The 20,618-nt window shown below is 36.3% G+C and overlaps 1 protein-coding gene across 1 annotated transcript; it reads right to left on the bottom strand.

The window, feature by feature from the left end:
* Positions 1-12,336: 12,336 nt before the first annotated feature.
* Positions 12,337-14,244, bottom strand: LOC103405169 (protein DETOXIFICATION 56). The gene has a single exon (XM_008344127.4). The coding sequence runs from the start codon at positions 14,060-14,062 to the stop codon at positions 12,611-12,613; it is 1,452 nt and encodes a 483-aa protein (XP_008342349.3). The 5' UTR covers positions 14,063-14,244; the 3' UTR covers positions 12,337-12,610.
* Positions 14,245-20,618: the final 6,374 nt, after the last annotated feature.

Below are 20,618 nucleotides of genomic sequence, written 5' to 3'. Positions count from 1 at the left end.
CTCTCAAAAGTGAAACTGTTCATACCCCCTAATGTTATGTGTTTTTTACACAATATTTATAATGTTAGCATGAAAATTAACGTTAAATTTGAGATGGCAGAGAGTTCACAAAGAATTCCAAAAATATGTTACAGAGAGTTTTACCTTTAAGAGAATCTCCATAGCTTTTTTTTTTATTTTTTTTTATTTTTTTATTTTTGTGGGAAAGTTTTATGATTTGTGTATTGATTGCTAACTTGCTATGTTTGTAAGAGGGTGGCAATTTAATTTCGAACATGGGATGTTGCACTTTCGATGTGTACATAATTTAGCACGATTAATATTGTTTACCTAATATTATTAGGAAAACTAAAGAAAATGGCTTTAAATATTTGTATTTTAATAAAAAAAAAAAAACCATACACTAACTTTATTTAATGATAAGGATAAAAAAACATAAAAAATAAAAATCGCGATCAGTGATGTTTGCAAAGAAGCAGCTGTCATTCGTTGCTTCCCCGACTGGACCAAGAAAAATCGATCGGTTTGTGATTTTTGTGTCTGTTTCAGTTGTCACCATGACTAATATCGACTTCTGTTTTCTTCTTCTTCTCAATATCCTTTGTGCAGCGTCCCCTACCTACCCACCCAAAACTCCATCAGACCCAGATTTGATCCAAGATGCTAGAAGACATTACTAGCAACATATTACAACAAAACCAAGCTAATTTTACCTCCTCTTTTCAAAGGTTGTAGCTCGATTCCATTAAAGCAACTCTTACCGAGAACCCCTGCTTGGATAATCCTACTTCCCATTACAGAATTTAAAATGCAATGGTACCATAGGGATCCCCAGCTTGCACAGGTCTTGTATTTGGTGGTTTGGGGTCTCAATTAAATTGGAATTTGTGGTGATGGTGCTTGGAGTTCTTTTTGGCTATGGTGGTTTAGAGAGAAGGCAGAGAGTTCGAAAAGAGAGTTATGGAGTGCTCACATGGGAAAAGGAAAAGAAGAAAGAAAAGGGGAAGAAAAGAGAGTGGGCTGGGTTACAAACACAACACAGTGGTGTAGTATTATTAAGTTTCATAAACAATGTAGTAAGTTTTATAAACAGTGTCGTAAGTTTTTATAAACAGTGCAGTAAGTTTCATAAACAGTGTGAGGACCCATGAGTCCACGCGTCAGATTTTTTTTTAATTTTTTTTAATATTAAAATTATGTCATTTTCATTAAAATTTAAGTTCTTTTGTCATTTTTATTAAAATTTAAGGGTTTTTCATTAAAATTTAAGTCTTTTTTATTAAATAAAGTTATAACATGGTTTTTTTATTAAAATAAACTTAGTCCAAACCCTTTTCATGAAAGTTCCCAATATTATTTATATATAAAGGTCGAAAATAAAAAAACGTAAAGCTTTCATACTATTCAAATTAATTTTCTCCCATTACAATTTAAAAAAAAAAAAAAACTTACCTAGTGTGGTTAGTGATGGTCATTATATTTTATTAAAAAATAATATCTAAAATAAGTAAAATTAAACAATAAAAAAGAGACAATAAGCTTATGATAAGAGGTTAGTAAAAATAAGGCCAAATTGGATAAATGATCCATGTGGTTATAATGTATTTGGAAGATAGCTCATGTGCTAAAAAAACTTGGATTTAAACCCTTGTGATGTACTCTGTTAGGAAATTTAGTCCAAAGGTGATTTTTCCATTAACTAGCTGTTAATACATGGGTAAAATTGTACTTTAACATGAATTGAAAGCGGCAAAAAAAGATGATACAAAAGAGAAGAACAAGTGTTGATGCAGTTGTAGGTGGCGATCGAAGAAGCGGAGGAAGAAGAAGAAGTGAGAGACAGGCAAATGCATTTCTTGTGATGCGAGTCGATTCCTGGAGAAAGGGAACCTTCTCCGTACTCCTCATTTTCCTCCTTTTGATCCTCATTCTTCCCAGCATTTAATTTCTTCAATCTCTCTTTGGTTCTTCTTCATCTGTTTTTGCTTTGCTTATACGCCGTCGTATTGTCCTCTTCATCTCATTCTATGCTGCTGTTGGCTTCCATATCTTTTGGATTTCTCATGGTTTTTCAATCTACTTGGACATGTGGACTTGCAGCTGCTCCGATTGATTCGTCGGGATATGCTCCAATCGATCGCTGGATGCATTCTTGAAGACTCTGGAATCAGTTAGGGTTTCTTTACTGTTTAAGTTTTTTTGAGTTGTTGTTGCTGCTGCTACTGCTTAATTTTTAAGCACTTTCGTTGGTGATATTAATTTGGCTATAAATATTGTCAGATTTTGTGCATCATGAGCCGTTTGTTTTCCTCCTGTGATATTGTTTTGTGTGATTTTTGGAGGAAGAAGAGAAGGAGGATGATTTGCCTTCTGTTTTCGTTCCAAATTTTTGCAAAAAGAGGAAACAAGAGAAAAGGGAAACCAAAATCATATAAAAAGAAAGAAAATAAATACCTTTTATTTCAATTCACCCACCATTTTTATTGTGGGGGATTTTATTTTTATTTGTTGATTATATTGAAATTTAGAAGAAGAAAAAGAATTTAGCTTTGAGGAGGATGAGGAGGAGGAAGAGCTGCGGCTTCCTTGTTCTTTGTTGGGTTGTTGCCATTCTATGGGAATACTTGATCGTTCACTACTAGATCTAAGAGACAAAGTTAGGTCTTGGATTTTTGGAGGATCAAGCGTTTTGTGGATGTTGTGCATGATGCCACACCTTGGCAGGCCCTGATTCTACCATATGTTTGTGGTAGTAATCAGATATGAGAATTTGGTAAACTTCTGCTTTCTACACTGTTACTTCAGGGGCGAGTTAGAAACATGGAAGGACAAGAAAAATATTCTCTAGTCAAAATTCGATCGGATTTATAAACTTTAGAATTGTACTCATTCATGGACATAATCAAGGTGTGCTTCAGGCAATGTCTTTTATGATTAGACAATCCGTATGAGCGAGCCAAAGAGCCATGGAATCCTTGTTTAGGAGGTACTTCCGTTTGTAATGCTTTGGGCATAAGTCTTCAAATGAAGATCATGACGAAGGCTTATTTAGCTCTGCATTGCCATTGTTGGCTTTAATGGTGTCTCAGCTTCTTGATAGTCAAGTAGAGATTCACGTCTTGTACCTCACATAAAGTTAGAAACGTCCAAATATGAGAAATCAAACTTATGACGGTTTGACAATCCACTGAATTGGAGGGGACAAGATTGTCATTAGTGTTATGGGAATGAATCATCCATAAGCATCCAAGTTAGAACATTTGAGTTCTAAGACATGGCTTTCATGAAAAACATCGGGTTTTCATGGGTGTATTGTTTTATGAAATCTTCGGGTTTCAAAGGCACTAAATTTGAAACTACAGGTTCAATTTAGTTTATGAACGTTTAGTTCATAAAGGGGAGGTTCCTGCAAGAACACATAATGCAATATGCTAATTTAAATGTAGTGGATTTGAGGTTCTTCGGGAACTTAAGTGTGAGAGCTTCGTTACTATGAAAGTATGTCAACGGTTCAAAGTATAAAAATAAATTATTGAATCGTTAATGTTCAAAAGTGATCTTTAGGTCAATAATTTTGGATTCATTATTAGATTAATGGACTGCATGTCACTTTTAATTAATTCAATAAATCGATCCACACGGAGTCGATTGTAGAAGCAAAAATAATATTAACATACGGGTTAAAATTTTTTAGAATGCTAAAATAATAGCATGTGGTCGAAAAATATAGCCCCACTTTGAGCTTAGCCGTGGGCACCCCATGCTTGGGTGCAGCTAGAAGCAAACACGAGACAATTTAGCTCGGGCAGGCCACACGGGGTAGCCCAATCAGTGTGTACAAGCTACAGGCTTGCAGTAGGAAGGTGGGCCTTGTAAGGCTGCTACAGGCAGCCCAACAACCGGCAAAACAAGCTTTGTAGGCTTGCTGCAGTCACGGGCTAGGAAAAAGAAAAAGGGTGCCCATCATGCTGCAATCAGCAATGCGGGCCGAGGGGAAATGACGGGGCCTAGCATGCGCTGGCATTTTGGATCAGAGGTCAGGGGCATGAAGCCCAACACCGAAGAACCCAGTCAATAAGGCTTGGTCCACTACGCGGGTAGCAAGCCCAAACAGAAGCTAACCCATTCAGCTGCAAGCTGATGGAAGATGGGTCGAGCGCGCAGACAAGCCCAACACGGGATGGCTTGGTCTGGCACGGTGTGAGAACTCGAATTTTTTTTTAATTAGTTAGTAGTGCAAGTGTTTGATTTAACTCTCTAATTTATATAATTAGACTAATATGTAAATTGGTTCATATTTTTAGATTCATTATATATATATATATAAAGGACAAATACAATATTTTGTTATTGATTTATATTTTTTTCCTTCTTCTGGATGACAACTCCATTAAGGAGTTCGCAATCTTCTTATCTCCTTTAGTCTAAAAAGGGGGAAAAAGAAACCCTAGCTTTTCCTCTCTTCGAATTTCATAAGCAAGAAATAAGTTTTTGTCTTCGAGTCTTCAATTCCATACTTATCTAGAGTCAAATTGGAGTAGCCAACAAGTAATTCATGAGGTAAGTTTGTTTTTATGACTGTACATTGAGCTTGTGTTTTACATGTTTCTTTCTCTCTTACCACCATGTAGGAATTTGAAATAAGGAGGTGTGCTATTTTCATTTGCTAGGATTTTCATCTCAATCTAGTTACTGTGTGGGTAGTCAGGTAAATCCTCCTCTTACTGCTAGCAAGCAGGAGGTGTTCAATTTCTGTGGCTTGGTGGCTTGTGTCACTTGAGTGTTAGTTCCAGGAGAACTTGTGGAGTTTATGGAAGCAGGAGGTGGAGGTCTAAGAAACAAGTGGTGAAGAGTCTAGAGTTAGGTATCATGATTATTAGGGATAAGTACAAGTTTTTATCCTATTAAAATGAAACAAAAACCTGTATAAATAGGGAATCAATAGTTCTCTTGAGAATCAACAGTAATAGAAATGTCAGACAAAAAGCTTTATGGTTTCAGAAGTCTAGTGAAGGAGAAAGGGTGCTAAGAGTTGGAAGTATTTTTCTTTTGGTTAGACTTCTCATTCCTTTTATTTGTTTCATTTTTATTTTAGGAAGGCTTTGAAGAGGTTGGTTAATCAATAGTCAATCTCTTTCAGCCAAAAAAAACCCTCATAATTTTATTATAGAATATTCAGTTTCCTTTTTTATTTCAAAATATACTTATGCTCTGTTTAAAACAAAGAGCATTCATAAACTCAAAAAGAAAGAGTCTTTTATGTTGAAGTTTTGGTTATGGATTGGTATGAAGGGATTTTAAGGTGAATTTTTGGAACATGAAACTGTTGAACTAGTCATCCAATTGAATAAACAAAATTTGGTGTTGGAAACGAGTTCTGATTGTAAAAATATATTTAGAAATTATTGGTGGATTCGTACAGATATCCAATATTAATTTTGCATAATAAATTTCCACTATACAAAAACTTTTAGTTTTAAAACTATTTTTACTAGAAAACTAAAGTATGTTTGTTTGGGTTATTATTATACATACCTATTAAAGTATGTATTCTACAAAGTCTATTTATAATACGAGTTATATTGTATGCTTAAATAGTGATAGTTTATACTTTGAATAGGAACTCATGAGTTGGACCAAGATACTTGATCAATTTGGCAGTTACGTGGACTTACGTTGTAGCTTTGGAACCAGGTAGGGGGTGCTTGGGAAACCTCATAAATATTTATTCTTTTATTATCTTATTAATACATAATGATTGATATTTATCTTTGTGGTTGGATTCATAAACTCATTGCCTATATGATTATTTGGATGGATTGATATACATGGTTTTCATTCATTTGTTAAACAATGAACTAATTACCTTGAGTTGAGATTCTTGTGAATGAGATAGGGAAATGGGCATTGAGGAAGGCTTTTGTGTAGTTGAGCCTAATTCTTAGCAGGTACCAGGTCTCAGGCTAGCCCCAAAGTACACAATAATTTAAGGGTAATACGGGACTGGCGAAAGGGAATTAAGCAAGAGCACTAACAAAAGGAAAATATGGTGTTTGGGTTCAGGTTAATAGGGCTTGAAGAGAGAAACTTTGTGCATTCATACATATCATTTTTCTAATGTGTTTTAACTATATGAAATTTTTATACTCATGGTTATATATATATATATATATATATATATATATATATATATATATATTGAGGTATAATGTCCCTACTGAGCTTTATGCTCACCCTAATTAAATTTGCAGGTTCGGAACTAGAGAATTAAGTCATGTGCTGGAGATGTTACTTGTTGTATGATAAGTGTAAATAGAAATAAAATAAAGAGCTTGGTGGTGTTTGCTTTTTTGTTTGAATAAGGAACAAGAAGCTTATGTAAATTTATGTAAAGTGTACTTTATAAAACTTGAGAATTATCTCTTGGTGAATAAATGTGAATTATGTTTGAACAGATTTATATCTTCTAAAGAAATAATTTTTCTTTTCTTTTGTTGCTTCACTATTTAACTATGGATTAATTTGTTCTTAAAGATTTATTCCATATTAAATTGTGAATCATGCCTTAATTAGAGTTTTAAGTTAATACTCCGATTAGGTTGTGACACATGGGCTAGACTAGGAGAAAACCCACGGGCTGGTATGCTGTTATATAGGTCTGTGGGCCTAGCAACATGCAAAAACCCTAGGCCGTGGCTCAGTCGAAGTTGTTCCCATAAATCTTAAATTCCTTTTCGAAATTTATACAGTTAGAAAAACCCTAATATGCTTCTAATTTTTTTATATTCTTTGACTCACAAATTCCACATAGCAAAAATTGCGTAATGCATGAAACAAAATCGAAAGGTAAATATAAATGTAGATGGGTTCATGCATCATAGGGAATGTTTTCATGCTTCATGGTCATTTCAAATATCTTACTTTATTTTAAGCGTACCTAATTGGCAGAAAACAATAAAAGACTTTGAATTTGTAGAAGTTCCTTCTCGGAAAGCTGGAATTGCATCTCCAATGCGTTGTATCACGTTAAACAAAGAAAAATTAAATTGAATCAATAGCATGTAGATCAATTCAATAAAATAGTAAATCAATCATAAAAAGAATGATTAAAATGTAATACTCCCCTAATTGAAGATCAAACTCTCTTTAGCGCAGCGTCAAGAGCATGCTAATAACATGTTGTAGGCATAATTTACTGAACGATTATGGAGGCCATAGAGAGAGAGAGAAAGATGCGGCAATAGTAGAGAGAAGAGAGAGATGTGTAATTGTGGATGTGTTCTATTCTACTCCGTTGTGCCTTTATTTATAGTAAAAGGGAAGGTTAATTCCTTACCCTTTTAGGATTACAACTCTAATAGGATATCAACTACTAAAGGGAACATAATCACATTCCTATTCTAATAGGACTGCAACACAATTTTTATTTTATTCTAGAAAAATAAAAATTTGTGACAACCCGTCTCTACATTTACAATTTTATTAATTTAAAAAATATGAATTTACGAAAATGCCCTTAGAGGCGAGGTTGTTGACTTTCGTTGACCGTCCTTTCGCGATGGGTACAAGCTACTATTTTAGTGTATTCTCAAAATACTTGACGGTACGAACACGTAGGCGCAAGTGGAATCGAATTTGGAGTTATAACGAAGATTTTACGTATCAAAACATCGAACATTTTTTGAATATTTTGTGTTTCATCTTTAGTGATATTGTTTTGTGAGCCACTAGGGCCCACATATTTCCCCTTGTACCTGTGAGTCTCCCTCCCATTTTCTGAAAATATCGAGCTTTCTCTCTAAACACTCTCACTCTCTCAAACTCTCTCCCTCACTCTCGGCCCTCTCCTTCCTCCCTAGAAAACCAACCCTCCTAGAGGGTTTTCACTCAAACAACAACACACAACAACAACCTAGACTACACCATAACCTTTCCTCATAGTCCCTACAAGTTCTTGAACCAAGAAAATAGAAGAAAAACCATTCGAAAACTCACCTCTGAGATGCACTATTCAAGGAACTTCTCCTGCGATCTCTTGCCATTTCCGATGAAGGTAAGCCTCAAAATTGATCTCTATTGTTGTACGTCATGTCTAGGTTCACGATTAGTAAGTTTTGGGTGGTTTTGGTGGTGTAGGAACTCGGAAAAACTCAAGGAAAGTCACTATGCAAATCTGGAATTTTCCAGGCATTGGTTGTTTGGCCATTTTCTGGCCAACTCTGGCCACCACTAGGTCCTCACTTGGTATGAATCTCTTCTCCACATTCCTAACTACATTTTGGCTTTTGAATCATCGAGTTTGGTTAAATATCGAACTAGAAATTAGCTTTCAAATTTGGGATGAAATATCTCAAATTCTGGAAAACTTAGACCGTGGCCATTTGGCCACATTCAGGCCATTTTTCAGGCCAACATCGACATTAACTTGGCTCTATTTTGGTATGGCTTTGTTCCTTGCATTTCCTACTTCACTTAGGTCTTTGAATCATCAATTTTGGTTGAGAAACGAATGAGATATCGTTGTTTAAAGTTTGAGTTTCACTTTAGAGTTTCACTTTAGAGTTTCACCCCAAAAGCCCGGCCCTTATTCTTTTGGTCCAAACTTTTGGGCCATTGACCCATGACTCTTTAACCCAAGGTCCAGTTGGTCCATTTACCTAATTGGGCTTAGAATATTCTTCGAATGTTCTTTGGAATATTCTTAGAATATTTCTTATGTGGGCTTTTCGTAAACCGTTGACTTTTCGTTGACTTTCTACAAAATTTGCTCGGGACACTCCTTACCGTATTTCGATGCACTGATTCCAAATCCGCTATTCGTTTTTCCAAATTCTAGCATTTTAATTAAGTTTTACTAATGGGTCCCAATATTATGCTTAGGTACAATTACTATTGGAGACTCTGACTTCGTAGCTTGAACGGATGTGTCATTGCAAGTAACTGTGAGTGAGCGGTTTGTTTTCATACCTATACATAATTATAGTTTCCATAAATGCGTACTTACTTCACCTTTACGCTTATATTGCCAAGTATCGTTATTGTGATATTAATCGTGATAAATGCTGCCATATGGTTGGGATATTACTGTCATGACATTCATACATACTTGTACATGCTCATCTTGCTGCACCCAATGTTAGTACTCGCCCCAGGGCTAGGGCCAATCTTTCACGTGTATGTTCACATCTGCATCGTTCGCTCGCCTTGGATCCAAGTTAGGTGCCAGCCCTGTCATACAGTTTGCATTAGGCAATTGTAACTCGCATGTGACTGTGCTTCTGCACCAGCCTTCACGTGATCGTAGTACTAGAGCGTATTGATTACACCCAGTCTTGATCGTGTCAGAAATTATCTGTATGAACTCGTGTGTCAGCTTAGATGGATGAGCATTTAGTTATACTTGATTATCACATGATTATATTATTGTGGCATTTAATATATCATGACTTGGCATATTTCTAGTTATATTGATGTTGTACATTTGTTTAGATACTTACGTAGTATGTTTTACGAAAACTATACTTATTTTACGCGAGGGGTTACTATGTTCGAAAATAAAGGTTTTCTTACAAACGTTGTTTTGCTGACCCACTCAACTTTGTTTTTCACCCTTCCAAATTTAGTAACTATGCTTACATGTAATCGAGGATTTTGGCAAAATCTCAAGAGATGGTTATCTTCAGTGGTATAACCCTCATCCTATTTACTATATTGTCTTATGCTCTGACATCATGTGTGAAATGCATTCAATCCTGCTCACTCACGCATTCTTTTGATTAGGCACTTTTAGGTTTAAATTTATTCACATCTTTTTTTCCACTACACTACACTTTATGGCTTCGTCACCCTCTAAGTGTCGGCCAGCACAACTCGATTCGAAGTTCAAGTGGACATTCCGGGTCGGGGTGTGTCAAATTGAAAATAAAAGAATGGAATCCAAAATTTGAAAACTAAAAACAAAGTAGTTTCATTTAACAAATATGTTAAACAAAAACTGAAAACAATAGGATTATCAAGCTACCCCAAATTAGTCGTAGGAGATAAATAGGCCATCTCCAACCGAAAAGGGGCCAAAGGGTCATGTTTAACCTTATAGCTCTGCAAAATATTTTTTTTTAATGAACAGTGCCAGACCATATTTTATACCATCTCCAACCGAGGGGGCCAAAGAGTCATAGGCCAAAACATAGCCCGTTTGACAAAAAATCTATTTCCAACCGAAGGGGGCTCCTTTTGGTTAGCCTGCTGGCCTGGTGGATGAATTATGGCCTAGTGGGGCCTACAAGCCCTTTGGCCTAGCTCTCGGTTGAAGACGGTTTTCGTGTTAAAATGAACTATATTTTAGCCTATGGTCATTTGGCCGGATCGGTTGGAGATGGCCTAATCGAATCCGAACCGTGCACACCCCAAACAGAGTACGAAAAGCCCAATTGTAAAGAACTTTGGGTTGAAGAAATGGTCTTGTCCTTGCTTCTTGCCCCATATCCTTCCACATATCCAATTCAACCATGAGCTCCGAAAATGGCCTTCACTCCCTCTCCAAGCTTCCAACGACCACCTCCGCCATGATCCCCAGAATTGAACCCGACCCCACTACGAAACCCAACAATTTGTAGAGCCCATGGCTGAGTGCCAACAATTTTCTGACCATTCTATGCTTTTATTGTTGTTAATTTTAGTATTTTTTTTTTCGGAAAGTTTTTCTGAAATCATCTTCCTATATGTTGTCTTACTGCTGCTATACTTACGTCTGGATTCCATTTTCGATCATGTTGAATTACACTTTGAGGTGGAAAACAATCCTTAGAATTAAAGGACTAATATTTGTAAATCTAGAACTGTAAAATTTGAGACTGAGATGGTTGTGGGATTAAGATAGTGTTGAATGTGGATAACTAATGTGAACTACATATGTTGAAGCTCAGTTGGCAAATTGTGTGTACGCTTCTACGGTTATAACTTATGCACAATAGCTTTGTTGTGAAATTAGTGAAGGTAAAAGGGGATGCAAATGTAAGATACCAAGACTATGTTTATCATCTTTACCAAGAAAAGAAAGCTATCTTATGAATATATGATCCTACCACATACTTCCCCTATAGTGAATCTAGTGAATTATGTGGTATACTTAGCTGGTTTTGGATTGGGTAGCAGGAACCAGTCTCGCTGCCAATTTTTTACGGGAAAATGCAATTACACTTACTAAGGTGCGTGAAGAAACAATTAAGTTACTTGGGAAAACAGACATGTGGTTTTTCAGTCCTGAGCATCCCACATTGACTGAGGAAGCTCAACAAGTGCTTGATTGGGCTGTTGATAAAAAGAACAAATCTTGTGAATTTCTGGACATTCTGTTTGTATAATTTCTTTCTCTTTTGTTGGCCCTTTAATTTATGTGAATTAAATTTGTTTCTGTATATGTATCTTGAGGTGTTCTACTAGTTTGGGATTGGTATGAATGCTCAATCAAGTGGTATCTTGGGTATGCAAGAAAACATATGGATTCAAATATACTAATAGGTAATGCATAATATCGTAGATGATATCAACAAACATGTGGGCTGGTAACTTCTTTTGAACAACATAACTTATGATTGTGGGATTTTTTTTTCTTCGCACCGTGTATGATGTTTCCTATGCTTTGCAATTTCATTCTTCCTTCTGTCATCTGTGAATTTCTGTTGTGAAACGTTTTTTTCTGACTACTTTAAATAAGATATAGTGTAAGGTGCTGCATAGTTGCAGGAAGAGGATGAGTAGAGGATCCATGGATTGGCTTCTATGAGTTTGCGTTATGTATGGGGTGAAAAGAAACAGTAGTAGAATATCTCGTTTATTTGATGTTATATGGTAAAAACCTTTGCATTTTATGGTAGCTCCCATCTTCCAGAATTCGCAATTATAGATAATGTTGAATTAAGCTATAAGAACACATGGCCATTTTTTTCTTATCGGGATTCTCAATTCTTTTTGCTGCGCTATGAAGTCTATGTAATTTAATTTAGTAACATCTCAATTGCAGGCGATAGCAGGGAAATTACAACATCTCATCTACTTCTTGGCATTTGGTATGAAGGGGAACCTCCGGGCCACAAGATAATGGCTGGCCTTGGCTTCAATTAGGAGAAAGCTAAAGAGCTTGAGTCTTCAAGTACCAAACCTGGATTCATCGACGGATGATATCTTCCATTTGTCTTCATTGATCTGTGATGCAAATTTCTTCACCAAAGAGGGAAACAGTGATGTTATTCAGAGAGAGATGTCAATGGCATTGCAAGTTCATCTCTGTACACGAATTTTTTCTTGTGTTTAATTTGCAAATAGGAGAAAAGTGTATTCATGCAGAATGATGTTCGACTTAGCCGGATACTTTCCGCCATGGAATTAGATTGTCTACATATGCATTTTGGAGGCCACATTAGCCTCTTACTCTCTAGCAATATCTTGACTGCATAGGAATTGCACACTTTTATATGCCAGGGAATGTTTAACGTACAATAAAACATTGCTAGAACCGGCTGTCGGAGTCACCATTTCATAGCTGGTCAGCCGAAACGTGGTTTACTTTTACAAGATCTGGTTTTACCGGGAAGATATGACCTTTCTCAGGTTATTCTGGTGCTTGACAACCAACGGAAGCAAGTGTTTGTGCCTTCCAACCTTCTTCTTCCCAATTGATCCTCAAAACAAAAATTAGCAACAAAATCAAGCATGCAATCATTCCAATTAAGAACCCTACCAGCAATCCACTGAGCCCAAGTACAATCTTGAAGGCTAAGATAACTCCCAAGGGCAAGGCCAGGAGGTAAAACCCACCAAGATTTGCGTACATGGCTAACCACGGTCGCGCCGTTCCCCGGACAATCCCTCCACAAACTGTTAAAGGGAAATTCACCACCTCGACTAAAGCCATCAGCAGCATCATCTTCTTCACACCTTCTAAAATTCCTTTGTCATGAGTGAACAAACACCCCCAACTTCCCCTGGCTCCTAACATCACCAAACCACCTATGAAACCCGAGACCACACTCATTGCAACAGACACAAATGCAGACTGATAAGCAGGGCCTGCTCTGTTTGCTCCAAGCTCGTTGGAGACACGGGTTGATGCACAAGTTGCCAAAGAAAGCATCACCGAGTAAAGCAGATAGTCGAAGTTTAACACAATTGCTAATACTCCCACTGCCTCTTTGGCATTCGCAAGTCGGCCTGTGAGCAACATCAATATCTCATAACACCACCATTCAAGGCAGGTAGTGAGGCAGCAAGGTCCACAAAGCTTGAGCAACCTTTTCCAATCGCTGACATGTTGATCAAGCCAACCCCCTTCCCTCCACCTCCCTTCCTTTGCCTTAATTTCAATGACACATGTATACAAGGCAAGTAGAACCACAACCATGAGATCAGTGATCCACACAGACATTGCAACACCCTTGAGACCCTTGGCTTTCGCAAGCAAGATGTTAATCGGTATGTGAAAAGCAAGCGCTAGACCCGAGCAGAACATTGATGGCACTGTGATGCCTTGTGAGTTCAAGTAGGCCTTAAAAGGACATAAGAGTGAAGTAACTACCAAGTCTGGCAGGAGATAGAAGAGGTAGGTCTTCGCAACCATTGAAATGTCTTCTTGCTGGCCAAAATGGATGAGGATTTTGTCAACATTGAGCCACAAGAACGAAATAGGAAGCGTTGCGAGGAGCAGCAAGAAAGTTGTCATGAGAAGGGCTTTGTGGAGGAGCTTTATATTTCTAGCTCCAAAAGCTTGACCACAAATAGGTTCCATGGCAGCACAGAGCCCATTTAAAACTGAGAAGCCGGTGACATTAGCAAAGGTGAAGCCAAGCGTACCGCCAGCCAGTTGGAGCTCCCCGAGCCTGCCAAGAAAAGCTGTTGTGATGCCTATCTTGGCAAACCATGTCAAGTTCACTGCCACAAGAGGAAGAGCTATTCCCCTTTGTATTTTCAGCTCCAAAAGCGTAACCTTGAAGAAATTGGATGGCAATTTCTGAAAGTTTTTCTCAGTTGGGTTATCTTCCAAATTTGATATTGTTGTTGCAGACATTGTGTTAAATGGATTGCAAGATTTGGTGGGATTGTTTCAAATATATATTTTCCAAAGGAAAAGATGAAAGTTTGGTTTTTCTTTTTTGTTTTCTTTTTCTCGAGATAATATTGGTTATTTATGGTGCATTTGTTTCGTAAGGATGTTTGTTTCCTAAAAGGAGCAAATTCAAAGGCTCTTTTTGTAACTGCCAATTATGAAAGAAGAGAGAGAGAGTTGGTGGTGCATTTATAGTGCGTGATGATAATGCATGCAAGGGCCAAACTAAATCTTCATGCTTATCGAGCATGCACTAGCTTGCTTTCCACTTGTTTCCCATTAAAAAAGAATGCATATCAACTTTCGACCTTAATCTTAGTGAGTAGTCACTATGATCTATTTTATGTTTTCGTTTTCTGGTGGAATTAATTCTATTTAAATCATCTCTCTATTATTGATTATATATAATACATAAAAATTTCAAGAAAAATAGGATTATTTCTATTCCGTGACAATATTAAGTGACAAAGATAACATGATTAAGTTATAAAAACTTTATTAATCTTGAACACATGTCATTTTTAACTAAATTGTTATGTCATTTTGGTAAGATCAGAAGGGGGTGTGCTATCCACACATCCCTCATTAATTTCTGTCATTTGATATTCTTTAATTCAGTCGATCTATAGCCGCAAATTAAGAGGGTGTGTATGAAGTAAAAAGAGGTGTGTGGATAACAAACTCTTCTAAAGTACAACAAAGATGTGATAGAAAAGCATGGAGCCACTAGTTTGGCCTTGCCTGATTTTGTGCTATACAGCTCGAGCCTAGAAGAGTAGAAGGAACAAATTTTGGTGCGCATATGTTTTTATTGGTTCGAATTGAGTTAGTTACTTGTAGGAGATGAAGTTCGATGGGACTGTATAATGCATCTTCCATACATACACCAATGATATAAGTTCGATGTGACATCAGTTATGGATACCTAGATATGAAGACTAACATGAAAGATATTCTGATATCTGATATGGTGGACATATTCCCATATATGAACTAAAGTCTAAAGGAATTATTTGGGTTTGTAAAATTCTTTGGGATAAAAAATATTAAAGGGGATTAAACAAAGAGGAATGAAGATTAAATTACAAAAGGATGAAATAATTATGTGGTTTAGTTAGTGTTTTTGAGATTCTGAGCTATGAACAACTAAACGAGCTAGACAACCTTGGCCACCAATACATATATGTATTAGTTTTCTTTCATATTCCAAAGCCAACCAATTAATATTGAATTACTTGCATTTCAACTTTGCTTTATCAGTATTTTATTTATTTTTAAAGTGACTGGGTCGCATATCCTTTCAGAAAAGAAAATGAAAAATAAAAATAAATACATGACTTAGTCAAGTTGGCTAGAGCAATGTATACTTGATTGTGAATCTTTTTTAGTAGTTTAGATGAACTTAATGTTCCTTGTATAAAAAATCTGTGGCTATCCAAATGATTGGACTTTGGACAATTTCCCTTCATCATTTCTTGATAATTTGTACTGAAAAAAAAGATAAAAGAAAAAAAAACATAAAACTAACCCCTCCAAACAAGCTACAAAAACAAATTTATTAAAGAACAATCCTTAGAATAAGTTGTAGAAGTAAAAGATGGGACACGATCCCACTAATGAAAGCCAACATAATCAACTCCATAATTAGTGAAATGATTGCCCTCTCAAAATTTTGAGAAAAAAAATTTAGCTAAAAGAGCCAAACAATTTGACGAACAAATCCAAAGACGTCATTTCACTAAAGAACTTGAAGAAGAAAGAAAACGACAACCAAGGTCGAGCCACACTCAATTCATAGAAAAAGCAAACCTTAAGATCAAGCATGAGATACTGTTCAGCTCGTAATCAGATATTGTATGACTTAAATAAAAGGAAACATATATACGCAAGGACCACACTATAACTATTAAGTGGATTCAAATGATTTTTGTTTGTTTGTTTGTTTTGGAATTACTCAAGACACCAAAACAATAAACCAATTATATACAAGCATATACATTCATAATTTCTTTCTTTATTGCGAGCATGCACTAGCTTGCTTTCCACTTGTTTCCCATTAAAAAAGCATGCATATCAACTTTCGACCTTAATCTTAGTGAGTAGTCACTATGATCTATTTTATGTTTTCGTTTTCTGGTGGAATTAATTCTATTTAAATCATCTCTCTATTATTGATTATATATAATACATAAAAATTTCAAGAAAAATAGGATTATTTCTATTCCGTGACAATATTAAGTGACAAAGATAATATGGTTAAGTTATAAAAACTTCATTAATCTTGAACACACGTCATTTTTAACTAAATTGTTACGTCATTTTGGTAAGATCAGAAGGGGGTGTGCTATCCACACATCCCTCATTAATTTCTGTCATTTGATATTCTTTAATTCAGTCGATCTATAGCCGCAAATTAAGAGGGTGTGTATGAAGTAAAAAGAGGTGTGTGGATAACAAACTCCTCTGAAGTACAACAAAGGTGTGCTAGAAAAGCATGAAGCCACTAGTTTGGCCTTGCCTGATTTTGTGCTATACAGCTCGAGCCTAGAAGAGTAGAAGGAACAAATTTTGAGTGCGCATATGTTTTTATTGGTTCGAATTGAGTTAGTTACTTGTAGGAGATGAAGTTCGATGGGATTGTATAATGCATCTTCCATACATACACCAATGATATAAGTTTGATGGATAGCATAAGAATATGAAAAGGAAATATATCTTGGAGACGATGATAACTTTGAATGATTGAGGAGAGAATTTAGTACAAAGTCCAATGATATAACGACGAGTAGTTTGACGTGCAACATTCTTAAGAATGTCTTTTGGATCAAACAAAAAAAATAATCAGGAATACACAGACAAGAATGCAACTTTAACAGGAAACATAGATTTGCTAACGGAGTACACCACAGAGGGTTAAAATCCGAGTTTTTTTAGCAAAGGGTGACACATCCCGACCTAAAATCAAGGCGTGCTGGTCGTCACATGAGGGTGATATAGCCATGTGTACAGTGCGGAAGCAATAAGGATATGAAATATACGAATAAATAAGAACCGAAAGCTAATTAATGTGCACTAATAAGCAGAAAGTGCTAGGAATGAGATACAAGTGTGAATACACCTAATTAGAGCATAGAAGTCTAGGTGCAGTCCAGTAGGACAAGTACTAGTTATACAGTACCAGAAGAAGTCCTACGAATATTATACTTTGTCAGAACCGTCAAGATCCACAAATGCCACCAACAACAAGTCTACCTAAAACCTGGAGGGGTGCAAAACAGAAAGTGTGAGTGGGCAAAAACAAAGCTTTTCAAAATCATTTCATTTACCAAATGCTCTAACCCCTCGCCGTAAAACATATATAATTTTTCCAGAAATGGAATATAAATATATATAGATATATATATCAAATCATGCTTCATATATTCATAATCATAAGTATGCCATGCCAAAAATATAAAACAGAATAAGTAACTCAGGTGAAAATAAATTCATGGAAAATAACATATTAGCCGGAACCCCTGCAGAAGTCTGTACGGTTGAATTCATAGCTCATTAATCAATCTAGCCGGAGTCACTACAAATGACCTATATGGCACTACACTGTACATGAGTTGGAACCACTGTAAGGGTCTGTACGACAAGTCTGGGTGTAATATAGTTATGCTCAATGCTACGCACTCATGATAGCTATTCAATAAATCGCTAGTCACCTACGAGTCAGAACCACCTATGATGGTCTGTACGACAAGACTGTGCACCTAAATTGGATCCAATGTGAGCATAGGGTGCGGGAGGTGACATTATAAACAGGCATGTACCATATCTCTGGCTAAATCACAATCACCCGAGGTGCAGGTTTATGAGCTTTCAATCACATCTCATATTATAAATATCTCATATAATAAAACATAACTCACCTGGTACTTACTTGAGCGTCCCCAGCACCAATTCATATTATACATCATATACTAATTCATATGCTGAATATAAATTTATATGCATGGCATCAAAGCATACTTTTGTTTAAACACATTTTCTGGGAAATATCAAGTATATAAATATATACTGAAAATCAAAAGCCCACTCACTGGTATGTCGAAGGGTCGTAGCCCCCGAGTCGCCCTTGACTGCGCTCGTCCTCGAGATAAGTCTCCCCTATATGCGAAACAACAATAAAAACGTTAATTTAAAGCACATAACCAATACTAGCTAATAACTTCTCATACATTGCTCAAATGGGGTGTTTAAATATACCAACGTGATCTACACAACCTCACGAACATCCCTATATTTTTAGAAAAATTTTCCGACCACCGACGCGCCGGCCAAGGCACGGCCGGACGCGCCACCCATGCGCGGGCACGTGCCAGGCACACTGACAGTAACCCTAATGGCGTTAAGGAATATTCCGTTAAATAATAGCATCTACCGTTAAAACTAACCGACGCCGTTAGAATATTCCGTCAAAGTTGACAAAATATTCGCTCGTCTTCTTCCTTCGACTCCAGTGACCGTCTCCATCACTGGAAAACTGAGAATTTGAAAAACCTTGATATCTCAGTCATTACTCGACCAAATTACCTCAAATTTGTCCTAAAATGAAGCTTGTAACTAGATGAACAAAGTCTTACCAATTTCAGGGCTTGAAATCCACAGAATCTTGATGGAGAAGACTCGATAATCCGGCCAAAACTTACAACTCGTCAAACTCGACTTTCCGACGTCCAAATTACTTGGTTTTTCTTCTCCGAGCTTCGTGAAGACATTCTAAAGCTTCCTACAAGCTTGAAATCCTTTAAAAATCATGCATTTACGACTGCATGAACAATGCTCAAATCGGAGGGTAATGGTTTCTTGGGTTTTACAAGCTTTCAAATCCTAAAAATGGTACGAATGGACTCAGGAGCTTGTAAGGAACAAGAACATTACCTTTTTAACATCGATCCGCGACTGGTTGAAGGGTTTTGAGGTTGACCGTACGGTTTGTACGGAAATGGAAGGAAATTCGAGAGGGAAGAGAGAGAGAGAGAGTCAAAGGGGAGAGAGAGAAAAAGTATGGGTGTTGTTGTGTGTGGTCCTAGTTGGTCACAACCAACAAAACTAAGTCCTAAGTATTCAAAGACTTAGGAAAATTTTAGAATAAACCTCAATCAACATATCACACACCATAGGTTCAAGGATAAAACCATCATTTCACACCGTCGAAACTAAATATTTTGGGATGGGTTGTGACACAGGGACTATCTTCCGAATATCTTATAACCACATGGATCATTTATCCGATTTGGCCTAATAATAAAATGATTGTATTTAATTTTATGAGTTATTGTATTAATATATTAATAAACTAGTGAGTTAACACGATTATATGAAAATAAATAGGTAAACTTGAACACGCACAATTTCGACCCAGGGAACAGCCAACACATCTAGTTTGTCTTAATACAATTTGTAGAAGAGTTTTTTTTAGTACATCGATATTTTTGCATTAATGGGAGGGGAAATTCGGTTAAGCCACATAATGAGCAGTCTAATTTGATATCGAATTCGTTATTCACGATATTCGAACTTAAGACCTTTCACTTTCAAGTGAAGAGGAATACCACCATGCCGTAGTACTGAGTAACAAAAGAATATTAAGTTCCATTACCCATCTGCGGGTAAATGATTACGAGCTATTGATGTACGCAAAGTTCACGATGCATGTAAATTGGACTTTCCATGCATCACCAGCTCATACGACTGGGCTTACCAATTCACATTTGTGGAATTATTGTTCACGTTATGGAACAAATTCAGAACACTAGCATCTAATTTAAAGTATTTCATTCGTTTTTGTATATAAGTTCAAATTGAATGAGAAATTTGGAGAGAACAAATGTGGTTAAAAAAGGTGGGTGCTTTATAAATTACTAGGGTTTTTTTATCATAAATAGTTTTTGAAATTGACTCTCACATCAAGATAATCTCTGAAATTGAAAATCGATCAATGTAGTCTCTGAAAATAAGTGTCGCAAATCAATATGGTCATTTCATCACTGTTTTGTTAAGTGTTGATGTGGCATATAAATGGGTCTCATAAGTCCATTTTTTAATCACAAATGGTCATTGAAATTGACCCGCGACATCAAAAATAGTCCCTAAAATTGAAAATCAACCAGTGTAATCCCCAAGTAAGTTTCTCAAATCAATGTAATCATTCCGTCACAATTCTATCAAAAATTATGTTGTGTGCAGATGACACATAAATATGTCACACAAGTCTAATTAAATTTTAAAAAAAATTACAAATAGGTTTAATAATTTAATAATTAATAAAAAGGTTGTCAACTCAAAAACGTAGTCTCGCAATCACCTTCGATCCCAATCCACATTCCTCTACCTCCATCTATGGTAGCCTTCGTTGTCTATTCTCTAGAAAACAAATTCTCAATACACCCATTTTTACACACTTTAACACCTTTCACCGAATTGGACTTGGATCGAGATCACCTTTTGTGATGGCTTGGATTAGCGA

Source organism: Malus domestica, chromosome 17, assembly GCF_042453785.1.
Source record: "Malus domestica chromosome 17, GDT2T_hap1".
Taxonomy (NCBI): Eukaryota; Viridiplantae; Streptophyta; class Magnoliopsida; order Rosales; family Rosaceae; genus Malus; species Malus domestica.
This window is presented reverse-complemented; position numbering and strand designations above follow the sequence as displayed.

Excerpts from the sequence above, each read along its gene's own strand:
- LOC103405169 (XM_008344127.4), bottom strand. The coding sequence starts at position 14,062 with ATGTCTGCAACAACAATATCAAATTTGGAAGATAACCCAACTGAGAAA.